Source organism: Parathielavia appendiculata (genome assembly GCF_033297405.1).
Source record: "Parathielavia appendiculata strain CBS 731.68 unplaced genomic scaffold N657scaffold_10, whole genome shotgun sequence".
In the NCBI taxonomy this organism is placed as follows: Eukaryota; Fungi; Ascomycota; class Sordariomycetes; order Sordariales; family Chaetomiaceae; genus Parathielavia; species Parathielavia appendiculata.
This window is the reverse complement of record NW_026944229.1, coordinates 315157-331340: the sequence shown is the minus strand read 5'-3', so window position 1 is coordinate 331340 and position 16184 is coordinate 315157. Positions and strand designations below refer to the sequence as shown.

The following is a 16184-nucleotide window of genomic DNA, read 5'->3' as shown; positions in this document are numbered from 1 at the left end:
TATCGATTCCGATCCCGACAGCAATTGGCATGATCGCTTTGGCATGCGCCGCAATTGACTGCCTCGGCAATTTGCGAAATTGACTTCCGCGCTTTGACTACAACCCTCTCACAAGATGAGATCCCCGCACCGGCCCTCAACATTTCGTCGCTTCATTGTGGCGGCTCTCTTGTTGACGCTGACCATCGAGCTCCTGCCAGAATCGATTACGAGAGCATTCTGGGTTGGGCACTTGACTGGCGCAACATCATGGGGACGAAAGCATGACATCAACAAGCACCCCATCGACGCTCAGATCCAGACCGCTGAGAACGAATCCGCAGCCAAGCTGTCCAAGTCGACGCGAACACTCGCAGCCGCCGCCGCCGCCTACCGAAAGCGCCGAGGCCGACACCCCCCACCAGGGTTCGACAAATGGTACGAGTTTGCCACGGAACGAGACGCCATCATCGTCGAGGATTTCTGGGACCAGATATATCAGGACCTAGAACCGTTTTGGGGCGTCCAGCCCGCCAAGATCCGCAAGGATGCGCGCGACTTTGACATGCGAATTCAGATTCGCAATGGCAAGGCGTCGACAAGTAGCGACTGGTTCTGGACCCAGATTTGGCTCGATATGATTCAGACCATTGAGCACCTGCTACCGGATATGGATCTTGCTTTGAACCCTATGGACGAGCCACGTGTGATGGTGCCATGGGAGGAAATAGATGTACATATGAAGAAGGCGGCTAAGACGAGGAGGATCGTTGATGTTGAGAGCGTGGTATCTAGCTTCAGTACACTACCATTAAGCGAGGAAGCACCCCAGGATCACAGCGATATACCACCTGTGCAGTGGGAGCATGATAGTACGCTTACCTTGGCTACTGCTTCTAGAGAACAACGCTGACTAGATAGAGCACTACTGGCTAATCGCGCGCCGCGGGTGCCCGCCTAATAGCCCGGCCCGCCAGGCTCAAGTTATTACTGACTTCGATAAGCCGCCTTATATCGCCAGCCCCTTTAGCCTAAGCCTTACGCACATGGAAGACGGCTATGTCGCCAACTACACACTCAGCACCGACTTTTGCCACCAGCCAGACCTGCAAGCGCTCGAAGGCTTCTTCGTCGAGCCCATCAGTGTCTCGGCAACCAAGTCACTAATCCCCGTCTTCGGCGGCTCGAAGCTCTCCCGCAACAACGACATCCTCCTCCCAGCGCCCATATACTGGAGCGAAGAAGAGCGCTTCTTCGGCGCCGAAGGCGCCTCCATTCCCTGGGCCTCCAAACACAAGCACCCGTCAGCCATCTGGCGCGGCGTGGCCACGGGCGGCCGCAACCGCGAGACCAACTGGCGCGCCTTCCAGCGCCACCGCTTCGTCGCCATGAACAACGCTACCATCCTCGCCGCCCAAGAAGCCAAACCCCCGCCGCCCAACTTCGCCCTCCCAGACAGACGCTACGCCCTCCCCACCGACGACCTCGCCGGCTGGATTGCCGACGCCACCGACGTCGCCTTCACGGAACTGGCCTGCTCCCACGAGGGTTTCTCCCCCTCGTGCAACTACACGGCGCTGTACTTTTCCCCGGCGCAGGGCGTGCCGATGGCCGCGCAGTTTCAGCACAAGTACCTGCCCGACATTGACGGCAACTCGTTTAGCGGGCGATACCTTGGTTTTCTAAGATCGACCAGCGTGCCGGTCAAGGCCACGCTGTTCCGGGAATGGCATGATGCGAGGCTGGTCGCTTGGAAGCACTTCGTGCCGATGGATACACGGTTTGGGGACTGGTGGGGTATTCTGGGGTATTTTCTCGGCGGGGAGGGGAGGGATAGGATAGGCGAGGGAATTGCGTTGGCGGGGAGGGAGTGGGCGGGACGGGTGCTGAGGAAGGAGGATATGGCTATTTATGTGCTGAGGTTGTTGTTGGAGTATGGAAGGGTTATCGATGAAAGGAGGGAGGTGTTGGGGTGGGTGGGGGATCTGAGGTAGAAATACCAGGGCTAAAGACACGCTCTCATGGAGTTCAGCAGAATAACCTCTATACCTTCCGGCCCCATGCCGTCAGAGTTACGTGAGGTGAACCATGACAAAGGTACAGACAGCTGTCAACGACGAGGGCTGATACAACTACCCGGCAAAATCAACGGAAGACCACCGCGTGGTATGCGCTTCGGGCTGCGGGTCTATTTTACACTACCTTACAGAAGCCGTCTCATCTGCCTCTCTAGAAAAAAACACCTAAATCAGTTCAGCGAAGCGGGGGGAGTTGATGAGGCCAATAATGTTGGCATGAATTAGGTCTCTGGCAGCGAGCGCGTCCTCCAAGCTGTCATGACCCTTGTTACCCACCTGAATGGCCCGCCCCAAGTGCTTCATAGCAAGAGCCTTGGGCGATGTTCCATCATGGTGATGCTTGACGCACCGTTTCCTGTCCTTGGCCTCGGCCAGCTCTCCTCCCGTCTTGGGCTTTTCGTCTCCTACTTTCTTCCCTTTCTCTTGCCCCGCTCCTTGCGGCTTCTTCTTCTCCCTCTCCTTCTCCGCCTTCAATTCGGCCTCCTTCCTCACGGACGACTCAATAATGTGAGAGTCGGCCACGCGATGGTGGATCCAACGGAGCGCGGCCAAGTCGTTCTGGACACTGTGACCGACGACGATGGTCGAGGGGCCCACGTACTCAGAGACTGCCCTTCGAACAGCGTCCCGGCCCATGATGCACTCGCCCTGGCGGAGCGACCTCTCCATGTCGGCTTTCTTGACGCCCGACCAGCGAGTGTTGTAGTGCAGCATGGCGATGTCGGGGCAGACCAAGCCGTCAATGAGTGTCTCGCCGGAGAAGTAGTCGATCACGGTGAGACGGATGAGCTCGGAATCGCCGTCGACGGCGGTGCTCATCTCACAATCGATGGCGACTGCCAGGCGATGGCTGGGCAGAAACTTTCGAGAGGTGGTATGGAACTGCCAGCGTCGCTCATTGGTCGCGTGGTCTTGGTCGACTGGCGCGTCATGGTCCGCCTTTCCCGTGCAAGGGCCCTCGCTGACGTGCTTGCCGCAGCATGTCCACTTCTGTTCGAAAACAACCGTGTCAGTTCTCAGTTGCTCTTTTGTTGTTGTTCGTTGGAGAATTGAGGGCCTCCCCTTGTATGCCACCGTGCCGGGGTAAAAGTTGCAGAGTAGGACCTTCGGGCCGTTGCCAGAGTCGCTTGAGGTTGGGTTTCCAGCTGCTGAAGAGCTCTTCCTCCTTCTACTTCTTCTTCTCCTCCTTTCCACACTTGTTTCCTTTCCCCGCCCGGAATGGCTTGTCCCACGGTCGCTGCCTTCAGCTCTCGGCTGCTCGGCATCGGGTTGAGATGGTTGCTGCTGTTCATCTGGCCTGCTGCTTTGGCGGTTTCTCACGCGGGGCTTCTTTCAGACCGCTCCAATTGTTAGCAGAATTACCACCACCTATTGGGCAGCGGACGGAGGTAATGCATGATCGATCAGCGGATACGTCTGCAACTCACTTCGGGCACCGCATGTTACACACCGTTTCTTTTTGTTGAACTGCTCATCTGTGAGCTTCTCGACCACGTAACCGGCCTGTTTCAGCACTTCTACTGAATGCACAAGGCCATTCAGCCGCCAGAGAGTACCCGGATACAGTACGACGACGTTGGTGCTGGCGCTGGCGCGTGATGTTGTTGCGGGCTGGGAGAGATGGGTTTCTTCTTCGAACCGCCCAATGAGCAGGTCGGTATTGCGGAAGCCGGCGTTAACTGGCTTGGTCAATTGCTGTGCTGGAGCTGGTGCCTTCCTGCAACGTCGGGACGGCGTTTTGGGCCATGGTTGTCACCTCCGATGGAGTCAGGTTGTAGGGAGGGCTGGTGGAACTTGCAGGATGTCAAGGGTAGTCGGGATTTGGGATATTCCTGGCGAAACCGTGACACCGGACGAAGGCAGCGATGCTGTCAGGCGGTCAAAAGGTGCGCTTCTCCGATACGGAGAGTCGTGCGACTCTGGTGGTCGCCTGGCTGGCCAGGGTCCATGGAACTGCCCGACATGTAATGTGGGCGAAGCGAAGTGAAAAGGTTTAATGTTTGAAAGGGCAGAGAGGGTGAAACTTGAAAGGCTAAGTGATGGGATGGAAGGAGGTCGGGTGTTTGCAAATCTCAACAAACAGTCGGACAAAACACCAAGCCCTCCATTGTAGGGGGAGGATCACCTACAGTTGATGGTCCAAGCACCCAGAGTAGGTAAATAAAAGGTAGGGAAAAAGAGGGTAATCAGCGAGTGGAGTAGAATGGGTGATTTCTCTCTCTGTTATTCTAAACAGAGAGAACTCACCGATCAACCGTATCTGCAAAGAGCCACACCTACTCGCCTCTGCTTCCCGGCTATAGTAGCATATGCGAACATAAACGCACGATCCTCGCCATCTACTAATCATCTCACTGCGTGTGCGCGTCGACCACAAACGTCCAGCTTTAGGTTCAGACTTACTGGTCTCAGTCGCCTAGTCAAGCTAAAGTCGAGAGTCCTGGATGTTTGTACAATCGTCTTGCAGAGGAGTAGTATACACCCCCCGGATAAGGTATGTTAACGTTCGGGTCAAACTAGCCGAGGGTTGGGAGCAGGCCGACAGAGACTCGGTATATCTAAAAATTTGCCGTGCATATCTTCCGAGCTGGCCCGTGGCACATTCCCTAATCCCCCGTACGTCCACTCGGCAGTTGGCCCGCACCTACCTGTTATGTGCTGTTGCTCGAAAAACAATATCATACAAATCTCTCTTTCATCTGGCTATTTGCTTGCACCACGTTGTAGATCCCTGTGGGCTAATCAATTGGGACGGCTTGATGTTTGAAGCTACAGGCTTCTCCTCACGACTTCTCCTCATCCTAGGGTGGTTGAGGGCTTCTGCCAAAAGAGTTTGGCTTCTGGAAGGTTATGAGGATTTTCCAGTTGATATTTAATAGAGCTATGCGTGTCTCTTCTCCGGATAGCTCTATGTGACGGCCACGACCGCCGTTCTTCTGTGAGACCTGTCTCCAAACCGTTACCGTCATGACGCGTCTCTTCCCCCTTGCTGTTTCAACAGCAGTGCTTGCGTCGGCACAGACGTCGCCAGACCACAGCAATGGGTGCACCGCCAAATCATTCTCCATCCCCAGCTGGCTCATCCAAGACGTGAAGCACACCAATGCGGTTGTCTCGTTCAACGTCTTAAATCGAGCCATCAACTACACGGCAAGCCTGGCCTGTCAAACAGAGAGGGGTGGCTGGAGTGCTTGCTCCATCCAGGGTACCCCGTCGACAAACGAACCACTCGGAGCTTCGGTGCAAGTGGACGAGACCTCGGCCACGTTCCTCCTGAAACAGTCGTGGACTTGCAACGACCGAGGCAAGGAGTAAATCACCGAGTCCACCCAGACGCTACGTGTGTAGCAGTGGCTAATCTATTTCCAGGTTGACATTCAACGCAGCCGGAAACAGCTCGGCCGCTCTGAACTACTCCTCGCCACTACTCGTCAAGGGGTCACTTTACTCTCCCGTGGCAATCACCCCTGTCTACGCCGACGGTCCCACGGGTCACGACTCGGTGGGATGCACCGCGCGGTCCGAGAAGCCCAGCTGGACCCTGTCATCAATCCACTACACCGACGAGCCCGGCGACGGCGTCTCGCGCACCCCTTTCCAGAACTTCAACTTAGTCGTCACCAACCCGGCCAACGGCTACCAGGCGAGCTGCATGCCGGCCGGTTCCTTCGGCGGCACCCCCGACCTCTCGCGGCTCTTGTGCGTCGGCCAGGAGTTCCAGTCCTTCAGCGTTGGGCAATATCCCATCGCCACCCAGGCCTCCTTCGACCCGGTCACATCAACCTTTTCGCTCAACCAGACCTGGTTCTGCGACGACACCGACGCGGCGAAACCGTAAGCTCATTCGTGTTTCTCATCCCCAAACGTCGACAATTCGACTCTTTTAAGTAAGATACATTTGGGTACTAACCTCCTTGCCCCGGTTTTTCCAGCCTCCAAATCACCGCTACAGGCAGCACCACACTCCCCCTAACCTGCAACACCTCCTCACCCACCGACGACGACGACACCACCGACAACCTCACCAACAAATATTGCACCACCGCCTCCCCCATCTCCTTAACCGGCAACCTCGGCACCGTGGCCACTATCCGGCCCTACGCCCTCGAAGACCCAGTCCCCTCCCGGCGCGGCGACGGCTGCACACTGACCTCCATCCTCAACCCGCGCTGGCAGTTCAGCCATTTTGAAGTTAATGGGGAGGAGGTCAGCTTCGAGGTGATTCTCATGGTCGAGGACAGGGGGTTTCAGTATCCCATCCCCATTTATCAGGGTGAACTCATCAAGGACGACGCAGGTTGGTATGCGTGCGAGATAGGCGCCGATGGCGGGAATGGGTTGCCGCTGTGGCCTAAACAGTGCCGGTTTAGGTATGAGGGAGGAAAAGGGGAAGGGGAGGAGGGGGGCGAGCTTGAGTTGCAGGCGAGGTGGGAGTGTCGGGAATTGGATGAAGCACATCCGTACGTTCCTTCTCTTCTTTCTTTCTTTTGTCGTTTGTTTTGCCAGTTCCCTTGCCTTTTGGGTTTCTGTAAAGAACGGCTTGGCTGACGATGGAAACCCTTGGACAGGATCACGTTTCGTGGAGTGACTACGGCGAAACTTAATACTACACTGGCCTGTGAGATCGTTGATGGCCAGGCGCGATGTGCCACGGAGGATCGGGGGTACACCTGGGTTGCGGACATATCTAACGTTACGTGGGGAGCTTGAGGGCGAGATAGGCTGTAGGGCAACAGACCTGTACTAGCACGTCTGCTACGAATCATGATAACCTCCAACGCACCATGTAGTTATTCAACTGATGCAGGGGGATTCAGTCCTGAAGTTGCCTAATGGACCTCCTGAACTAAACAGGAGCTGCTAACAACGATCACGGCTCCAGTGAAACTGCATTGCTTGGGAAGTTGAGATTAGGCCGCTGATTAGGTTTGAATCTACGGCTGCCCTCAATGATCTTCCTGTCGGCTGTTAGCTCGGCACTGAGAGTGCGGCCCCAAAGCCCCGATATCCCATCCCTTGCCGTTACGCAAAGGAAGCAGTCCCGGATACTGTAGCCAGCTTGGAATCACTGAGCACCTCGAATAATGCCATGGGCGAAGAACGATCAAGTTATGACGTGAGTGCAACGGGTGAAGTACCCAATGTATTGGCAGCTACAAAAGTCCAGCCATATATGGCATGATATATAAGGTCGCCATGACAGAACAAAATGAGTGCCAATATGCCTGTCTCCCATACCCAGACATGACCCGCCTCCGCCTTGTTCCAGCAATCCAATGAAAAGTTACATGAACTCCATGCATAGCAACTTCCTGAAGTATGACAGTTGGAAATGGGATTGAAATTGAATCCGAGATAGAAAAACGAGCAGAGAGGGTGATTCCCGAATCGGCATCCCGTGCGCGAGCCATGACGGCTTTTCGTAGCAGCTATGTTGTGCCGGGGGGAAAGCTCGAGCGCCGGGAAGTACGGTGGATATTTCGGCAAATTAATTGACGGTCCCCAAAGCCCATCCAGACGGGGCTTGGGGAGATGGGGTCCTGAGGGTCGGGTTCGGGGGTTGCTGGTAGCGTCACAGGAATTAAGAAGTCTAATGTGGGTATAGAGTCATCGTGTCGTCGTCGTTCCGTCGCCGTACCGGTTGAGGTTGGTGGTGAGTCCCTGTTTCCATACTGCAATTCGCCAAGGAGGTATTCAAGAAAGCCGTCGGGTCCGTGCTTTAGGCATCCCGCTCGCGATCACCGTCTGGCGCGGGGACAATTACATAGTCAGCAACACTCACGCTCTCGGACATGGACTTGACAGAGTCCGAATCGCCCCCCGGCGCAGTCTTCGGCTGTGTTCGGCTAGGATGGCTGGTGCTTGATCGTAACTCTGCTTGGGTTCCTGGCGGCCGGGGGGCGGGTCTGAATGGTAAGGTAACGGAAGGCTTGGATTCACCTTCACTTCCCGCGGGGGTCGGCGGCAGCGCACCCGGAACGGTGGGCTGACTCTGCTTGGCCGTGCCCGGGCGGCTGCCGGCGTACTTGTGCTGCTGCTCCCGTGCCCGGCTCTGGTCGGCCGGGTAATCTTTCTCGGGAGGCGCAGGTGCGCTTGTATTGTTGGATTGAGCAGCGCCCGCTGTGCTGGACTGGCCAGGGTTGTCGGGGCCGATTTGCCCTTTCAGCCTCATCTCCATCTCGCGGATGCGCGCCTCGAGAGCCTCAAGCTCGGATGTCTGTGAGTTGATTTGTTGCTTCCTGCATCGCCGCAGGGACGATCAGCACTCTGTTTGCGTTGTTGACATGTGTGGCGTCGCGGCTGGCGACAGCGTTTGGCGGGGTTGGTGGGACACTGACCGCTGCTTCACCTTCTCATCCAGGTCATTGACGCTGTTGTCGATGCGGAAGATGTCCATCAGCTCTTGCGAGAACATCTGGGCGATCGCGCTGCATCATTCGCGATGGCGGTTAGTTCTTATCCCCTTGGCGCATCCCAGGATCGCTGGATAGGGGCAGACACACGATTGCGGGCGCCGCCCATTGGGCTTCCACTCGCGGTCGAGTTCCTCGTCGGACATGGTCGTAGCTGTGGTGATTCAGAGAGATAAGTCGAGCTATGCTTGTCGAGGCAAGAGCTAGCTGGATATACGTTTCAGGTTGGTGCGAGCTTCGATGTTCGAGTTCGAGTGCAAGTTGAAGGAACAAAAGCTGGGGTTTGGGAATGGTCTTGATCAAATGCTAATCAAAAGGGTCCCAGCTGGCTATCGCCAAATCACTAGCGTCACATTTGCGGGCCACAAGGTGCGGGGCCCTCCTGACATGGAAGGGTCTACGGTCGCCTGAGCAGGGATGGGTGCGCTGATCTGTCAGGGGCAGCCGCAGGGGCAATGGCAATGCGCCCAACACCTCGAGATCTGGTCACGTCAAAGACTGTGACTGCTGATGGCTCATCCTCGGCACGGGCTGCAGCAACGTGATCAAATGAGCGCATTCTGGCATTATTGTCTAAGGTTTACCTCATTACACCCATCTAGGACGCGTGTCTGTTGCTGCATCCACTACAGCAGAAACCGCACTACACATCGTCACTTCCGAAAATTGGCAAGCCATGACTTGCTCTCGCGAGGGCGAATGAGATCAGCCGCCAACGGTGCAAGTTCCAGATCATGGAGAAATGTTCACAAGTCCAGACTCCAGATGGCATTTGTGGTGCAACCCTGAGATGATCCAAATCTCCATTTATGTCTTGCAGTGGAGCAGTGGCACGCTCTCAAAATTGCCATACATTTTCCAGACAGCGAATAGTTAATAACGATGGAACTCGCCTTTGAGAAATATCTTTACATAAGACAAACCAATGTCTATCAGCCTATAACTCCAATCAATGCACCCCATCTCGTCTATAGAACGACCTATGACCCAGCCTACAGCTCATCATGCCCCTCCTCCTTTTTTTCCTGCTGCTGCTGCTGCTGCTGCTGCTGCTGCTGCTGCTCCTCGCTTTTCTTCTCCGCAGTCTTCTGCTCCTCTGTCTTCCCGCCTTCCCCCTCCTTCATAAACTCCCGCAACAACTCCTCCAGCTCCTCCTGCGACGGCATCTTGCCGTCCTCGCCCGGCTGCAGCTTGATAGTCTGCTGCGCAGTTTTGCCCGACGCCGTCTTGGTCCCGCTCGCCTTTGCCTTAGCCTTCTTCTTTCCCCCGTTCTCTTCCTTCTCCCTCTTGTTCTTCTTCTCAAAATTCCTTACCCCCTTCATCGCAAGCTCCATGCCCACCCTGTCCAGCCGCTCTCGCCTCTCGGTCAAGTCCTTGACCAACAAAACGGGATCGTCGGTGGTGCCCAGCTTTTCTTGCTCGGCAAGCTTCTCCTCCAGCCAAGCCGAAATGGAGGCGTACGCCTCCTCGCTCTCCTTAAGATCCTCGAGGGTGTAGAGCGGGGGCACGGGGCCGCGCTCTTTGTCGATGTCCTCCATGGCGGTGGGTGCGGCGGTCGTCGTGGTGGTGGTGGCGTCGTCATCCTCCAACCCGTCAAAATCTCCTGATGAGGAGGAAGAGGCAGGGGCTGTGGTGGTGGTGGACTTTCCGCTGTCGACGGTGGAAGGTGAGGAGGCGGGCTTCGAGGACAGGAAGGCCTCGTGCTCGGCAATCTTGTTCTTGATGTCGGCGACGAACTCCTTAGTGTTCTTTAGTGCGTCTTGCAGATTCTTGACGAGCTCGGGCCGCTTGGAGGCTTCGTCGATGCGCTTCTGCACGGGGTCGACAATGGCCTTCAGCTCCTTGAGCTTGGCCTTGAGATCCTCCTTAGTGGCGTCGGCGCCATCGCCGTAGAGCCAGTCGCTGGCATCGCTGTTCTTCTTCTCGAGGCTGGCCCGCTCCTCAGCGGTCGAGTGGGCGATGAAATCCTCCTTCTCAATCAGCTCGCGAACTTTGTAGGTGTAGGCTTCGAGCTGGTTCAAGGCCTCCTCCCGCTGTCTCCGCGCGCGGTCGGAAGCCTCGAAGGCCCTGAGGCGGTCCTTGATGGCTGTGAGGTCGGCCTTGGACAATTGGGGCACGCCGGTCTTCTCCTGGGTAAACTGAACAGGGATGACAACGAGCTGCGTCTTCCTGCTGGCGGCCTTGGCATCAGCCGACTCGGATGCGGATGCCTCCGGGACGGAGCTGGTAGTAGTCGACGTTGTGGAGCTCTCGACGGTCGAGGATGAGGTCTCCGTCTCGGCCTCCTCAGATGACGACTCCCCATCCTTCAAAGGCTGCTGCTCCTTCTTGCCAAAGCCAAACAAATTCTTAACACCATCAACAAAGCCCTCCTTCTCTGCGGTCTCAGCCTCGCACTCGATCGTGACCTTGGTGACATCGACCTCGCCATTGTCACTCGCAAGCCGGGCGCTCATCTTGAGCTTGATATCGGCCTTGTCGCACTTGTGCTTCTCAACAAGCTCGGCAACCGAAGTAGTCAAATTCTTGGTCGTGAGAGTCTTGATCTCGGCGTCGACAGCGCCCGTATCAAATTTAGGCGCGGGAACGGCCTGGTAGAAAGTAACAGAAAAATCATCCCGGTTCGTAAAAGTCACCTCCTTGGCGGGGGCGCCGAGGTACGACGTGGCGGTCCACAGACGCTGCTGCTTCTCCTTGCCCTCGTCCGTCTTCCACTTCATGCTGACCGGATACGCGGCAGCTTCGCCGACGCGGATCTCCTTGACGCGGAAGCTGGGGCTGAGCTCGGCAGCCCGGAACCCTGCGCCAAATACGGCAGCCTCGTCCGAGTTGACGTTGGTGCGGATCTTGTCGGCGCCGCCCAAGACCTTCTCGAGTTGTTTCTGGACGAAGGGGGTGCGCGAGGCACCGCCATGGAGGATGACCGAGTCAAGATCCTTGAGTTCGATTCCCGATGCGGTGAGGGCATTCTGGACAGCTACTCGAACGCGCTCGGCGTGGGTGACCGCCATGTCCTCAAACTCGGCCCGAGAAATCTTGTACTTGAAGTCGACGTCGTCATACAACCCCTCAAAGCTGGCCTGGGTGTTCTGGTTGGCGCTGAGCACATGCCTCACGCGCTCGGCCTCCTTGGTTAGCTTGGCGATAGTGCGACCATGCGCCTTGACCGCGTCCGCCTCCACACCGGCCGACTTCGCCTTGGGCGACGCAGCGAACTGCGCGATCATGTCGTCCACAATCAGGTAGTTCAGCGCATCACCGCCTAGTGTCCGGTCCCAGCCGCTCCCGACCACCTGCACCTCTTGCACGGTCTTGTTGAACTTGCCCACATCCTTGACCGTCCTGCTCTGGAACCGCAGCACGGTCGCCTTGGTCGACCCGGCGCCCATATCAAACACCATATGATATTCGGGCTTCCCCCCGTCATTGACGTTCGGGAACTGCCTGCTAGTCGCATAATGCACCCCAACCGCCAGCCCATCGCTAACCAGGGAGAGTACTTTGAGTCCAGCCAGCTCAGCCGCCAACTGAACAGCGCGCTTCTCCTCGACGGTATAATACCCAGGCACCGTCAGCACCGCCGAGCGGACCGAACTGCCCGAACCTGCCAACGCCTCCGCATTCCCCCTGATCGCCGCCAGCTCCATCGCCAACAACTCCTCCACCAGCCACGCCTCCTCCTCATCACCAAACGCCCCGCCACTCCTGAACGCCGCGGTCCCCTTGACCGGATGCCCAGCCACCCTTAGCGCAGGATGCCGCCTCGCATACTCACGCACCTCCTCCCTGTCCACGCGCAAGCCCAGCAGACTTTTCAGGTTGGGATACACATCCCCCGGGAAGCGGGGCGCGAGCGCCATGGCGTCGGAGCCGTACGCGCGCTCGGGGAAGAAAGGGCCATCGGATCCCTTCTTACTAGTATCGGCAGGGCCATTCGGAGAGGGCTTAAAGACGACGGCCGAGACCTCCTTGCGGCGCGAGTCTTTCGTCAGGACAATCTCGAGCGGGATACCCGGCTTCACGAGCGCCGCCTTGATGTACTCTGTTCCGAGGTCGATGCCGACGACGGCTGACACGGCGAGAACTTGTGGGGTAACGAGGAGGAGGAGGACGGCTACGAGGCGTGTGAGGGGTGTAAGGAAGGGCGTTGATTGCGCCATCATGGGCGGTCGGTTGGTGTTTCGCAGTCTCAGTTGCAGTCGGAGTTCGGCTTGTTGATGACAGATCTCAGGTTGCTGTGGCAAGTCCTGCGTCGGATACTTCGAGACGGATAACACGACTTACCCAGGTAACTAAAAATCCAGCGGAACGAAGGGAATCCAACGAAAAAGACCGGTCGTCCGGCCACGTGCAGAACAAAAGCTGGCCTCAATTGGTATCTTGTCGTTGGAGGGCGATGTCTGCGCCGTGGGCATGGCGTAGTCGTGGCTTTTTTTGTACTCGGGCAACTGCAAGCTGTTCTCTGCCAAAAGGACAACTGGTGACATGGAACAGACCCCGGTGGTGGTAAGCTTTAGCAAAGCCACCTGGCCAATCAGATGACTGCTTCGTGGAGAGAATCCGGCAAGTGCTGCTCCAGCCCTGAAACGGGATTGGCTCGTTAAGGCAGGTGAGCCACTCGCCAAGCCGGCGTCTTTGGCTGTCGGAGACGACAGTTGGACATGAAACAGCAATTGTGCCTAGCGTAGAAAGCGAGGAGCAGCAGACCATGTTTTCCGATCTTGGGTAAAGAAGATATCAAACATATTCGATTCAAAAACAACTGAGTAATAAACAAGTCTGCCATACGATCGCTGCTGCTGGAGATCGTCTCTAAGTTGTGGTCTGTTTGCCAGCGCCGTAACGGCATGGTGGGGCCGGATGGGTCAGTACACGTAGACAGGACACTTGTCCATCCGTCCCTTACCTTCGGACCCGGTCCTACCTCCCAGCGCCTCAAGGGGAAATTGAGAGAAACATGTAGAGCAGTGCTTCCATGTATCCCACAATGCAGTGGAAACTCTCAACAACTTCATCAGCAAAACCCACGGCATGGACGTCGTCTCTTCAAGACCATCACCACACCTACATAAAACACTTTGTACCTCCCATTCTCATCGCCCTATCTACTTCCTCCCCACCGCCTGAGCCTCCAGCCTCAGCCTCTCCAACGCAGCCTCATACTCCTTCACCCTCTCCTCCTCAAACTCGCCCCCCTCCGGCCCAACCCTCACCCTCTCCACTTTCCCAGCCCTCACAATGCTCGTCACCGCACCCTTCCCCTCGCCCGCAAAATCCCTCCAAAACCGCCTCGCCTCAGCATGCTCCAGCAAAGTCCACGCACACCCCTTCCTCCCGGCCCTCGCCGTCCTCCCCACGCGGTGCACGTACGACGTCTCGCTGATGGGCACGTCGTAGTTGATGACGTGCTCGAGGTTCAGCAGATCGATGCCGCGCGACACGAGGTCCGACGCCACTAGGATGCGCAGTTTGCCCTGCGCGAAGGCGCGCAGCGTTCGCGCGCGGCGCGAGGTCTTGGTGGAGGAGGTCAGTGTGCCGATCAAGGAAGTTAGGTCGGGCGCGAGCAGGGCGAGGAGGCGGGATAGGCGGAGAGCGGCTTCGTTGGATTTGGTGAATATGAGGATTGTCGTGGCGAGTTTGGGTTGTTTGATGGGGGGCTTGAATTTGGATGGCTGGGAATGGTCATCGTCGTCGCCTGGGGAGGCGGAAGCGTCAGCGTCGGAATCAGAATCGGAACCGGAATCGGAATCAGAGGAGGATGGCGACTCTACGTCGCTGGTCTCTGATCCCTCAGAGGCTTCGTCGACATCACCCGGGTTGACAGATGCCATGTGTTCGCTGTGGAGCAGGTCCACGAGGTACAAAGGCTTGAGACTGGGCTCGCGGATTTTGATGGCGAACTCCTTGAGAAGAGGCGGCAGGCTCTGCTCGCCTGCCTTGGTCCCTTCGACCACGACGAGCTTCGGCCTGGAGAGCTTCAGCCCGTTGAGCAAACTGAGGTCCCGTGTCATGGTTGCACTGAGAATGACCTTCCGAACACAAGACTTGTTTGACCCCGGGAAGTCGCGCGCCCCGGGCTTGACAACACTCAGCTTATCTGTCACTATATCCAACCATTGCTGGAAGTGTTGAGCTAGGAGTTTGTCGGCCTCGTCAACAATTAGCCAGCGGACATAGTCCAGCGAAAATCCGGGTGTCTTGGTGATATGCTCCACCAGTCGGCCGGGCGTGCAGATGAGAATGTCGACCTTGGAGGTATAGGCGATAACGTGGTAGGGGAACGGCTGAGCGCGCTCAAACCCGAGGTCGTCATTCTCCATATCGGAGTCCTCCAGGTCGACAAAGCTATCTTGCTTCTTCAAATACTGCTCGTACCCCTTGGGATCGTAAATCTGCTCCTCGCCCATAATGACTGACTGCTCCTCCATGAACACCCTGTTTCCCATAGCGGTCCCAATTTTGACTCGTTTGGCCCCATTGATGGCAAACGCAGCGGCGCAGGACTCGCAGGCGAGCTGCACCTGTTGGACGAGATCCCTTGTCGGCAGTACAATGAGTGCGCGCAGTCTGGTGACGCGACCCTTGCTTATATCGTACACCATAGGCAGGACATAGGACAGCGTCTTTCCGGATCCAGTGGGGGCTGCGACTACCACGTCGCCTTGCCTGTCCGGGGAAGGCAACAGCAAGGGGAGCACCGCAGTCTGCACTGCAAATGCTTCTTTGAATCCCTTGGATTCAAGAACCTTGGATGATTCTGGGGAGATGCCCAATTCCGTGAATGGCCGTGTCATATCGGCCGTCACCTTGATCGGGGACGCGAGCCATGGAGGCAGGGTTTCGTAGGTCAACCTTGACTCATCAAGGACGAAGGGTTCTGGCTGCGGAAGCGGCTCAAGCCCATGTTCCACCACTGGCTCAGTGTCCTCTTCTTCCTTGTCCTCCTCTTTCTTTCTCACATCCACATCGGGTTTGGCCTGCAAGGCCTTTTGGACCTTCTCGAAAACCGATCTGTGTCTCTTGCGGATGTGGTCTGCATCGCCATCGGCCATGTCGGAATCTAGGTTGTCCTGCTGTTTCCTCTTCTTCTTCTTCTCCCGTTTCAGTTTGCGCTCCCCAGCCGCGGGGTCCGCCGTCTCAACCTCGGGTGCTGCAACGCCATTGGAGGTGGTTGTACCGCTTCCTTCTGGAATCTCCTTTTCAGGAATCGCGGCCGGCTCTTCTTCGCCCCTCTTGCGCTTGCGCGACTTTGACTCTGTCAATTGGCTCTCTTCGCCATCTTCCTCGGTCTCTAGCTTCCCTTCATCTGTGCTCTTTTTCGACTTGGACTTGTTCTTTGCTTTCTTGTCCTCTCTTGTGCCCGTGAGCTCTTCATCTATGATCCGCTGTCTCTTAGTGTGGTCGACTGGAGGAAGGTCTGCATCGTCAAAGACAATCCGTTGCGGCTGCGCTGGAGGACGCTGGGCCGGCTCTGCGGATGATGTTGGCCCGGGAATGTAGCGGGCGTATGGTTGGGACGAAGAGAAAGGGGCCGAGTATGAAGCGGGAATTGCTTGCGAATTGTTAGACGCTGGCTTCTCCTTGGGAGGAGGAATGTACCGATTGTACATGTCGGAGCTTGCGTGGATTGCCGTCTTGATTCGATTTGCCTGATATTTGCAAGCAAAAAAGTTTTGGCGATCAAGCTTCCTGCCATACTTGGCGTCCGGTTAGT

General features: G+C 56.7%; 7 protein-coding genes across 7 annotated transcripts; 2 read left to right on the top strand and 5 right to left on the bottom strand.

Annotated features, from left to right (window-relative positions):
* Positions 1–115: 115 nt before the first annotated feature.
* Positions 116–1973, top strand: N657DRAFT_576458 (glycosyltransferase family 90 protein; the record flags this gene model as incomplete). Its single annotated transcript, XM_062789178.1, has 2 exons — positions 116–851; positions 901–1973. The coding sequence occupies 2 exons, from the start codon at positions 116–118 to the stop codon at positions 1971–1973; spliced, it is 1809 nt and encodes a 602-aa protein (XP_062645638.1).
* Positions 1974–2222: 249 nt separating this feature from the next.
* N657DRAFT_576983 (uncharacterized protein) lies at positions 2223–3602 on the bottom strand (the record flags this gene model as incomplete). Its single annotated transcript, XM_062789226.1, has 3 exons — positions 2223–3080; positions 3132–3240; positions 3472–3602. Coding segments are annotated over 3 exons (1098 nt in total), but the record flags the coding sequence as incomplete, so codon positions are not given.
* A 1069-nt stretch (positions 3603–4671) lies between these two features.
* N657DRAFT_600011 (uncharacterized protein) lies at positions 4672–6919 on the top strand. The gene is made up of 4 exons (XM_062790066.1): positions 4672–5368; positions 5427–5891; positions 5990–6517; positions 6626–6919. Exons 1-4 carry the CDS (start codon positions 5025–5027, stop codon positions 6765–6767), a joined length of 1479 nt encoding a protein of 492 aa, XP_062645636.1. The 5' UTR covers positions 4672–5024; the 3' UTR covers positions 6768–6919.
* An 857-nt stretch (positions 6920–7776) lies between these two features.
* Positions 7777–8616, bottom strand: N657DRAFT_657396 (uncharacterized protein; the record flags this gene model as incomplete). Its single annotated transcript, XM_062794808.1, has 3 exons — positions 7777–8296; positions 8396–8485; positions 8561–8616. 3 exons carry the CDS (start codon positions 8614–8616, stop codon positions 7777–7779), a joined length of 666 nt encoding a protein of 221 aa, XP_062645635.1.
* A 658-nt stretch (positions 8617–9274) lies between these two features.
* Positions 9275–12934, bottom strand: N657DRAFT_647345 (actin-like ATPase domain-containing protein). The gene has a single exon (XM_062793293.1). The coding sequence runs from the start codon at positions 12628–12630 to the stop codon at positions 9463–9465; it is 3168 nt and encodes a 1055-aa protein (XP_062645634.1). The 5' UTR covers positions 12631–12934; the 3' UTR covers positions 9275–9462.
* Positions 12737–13378, bottom strand: N657DRAFT_99785 (uncharacterized protein). The gene has a single exon (XM_062797633.1). It carries the CDS (start codon positions 13178–13180, stop codon positions 12839–12841), a length of 342 nt encoding a protein of 113 aa, XP_062645633.1. The 5' UTR covers positions 13181–13378; the 3' UTR covers positions 12737–12838.
* N657DRAFT_647343 (P-loop containing nucleoside triphosphate hydrolase protein) lies at positions 13231–16120 on the bottom strand. Its single transcript, XM_062793292.1, has one exon. The coding sequence runs from the start codon at positions 16078–16080 to the stop codon at positions 13576–13578; it is 2505 nt and encodes an 834-aa protein (XP_062645632.1). The 5' UTR covers positions 16081–16120; the 3' UTR covers positions 13231–13575.
* Between the last annotated feature and the right edge of the window lie 64 nt (positions 16121–16184).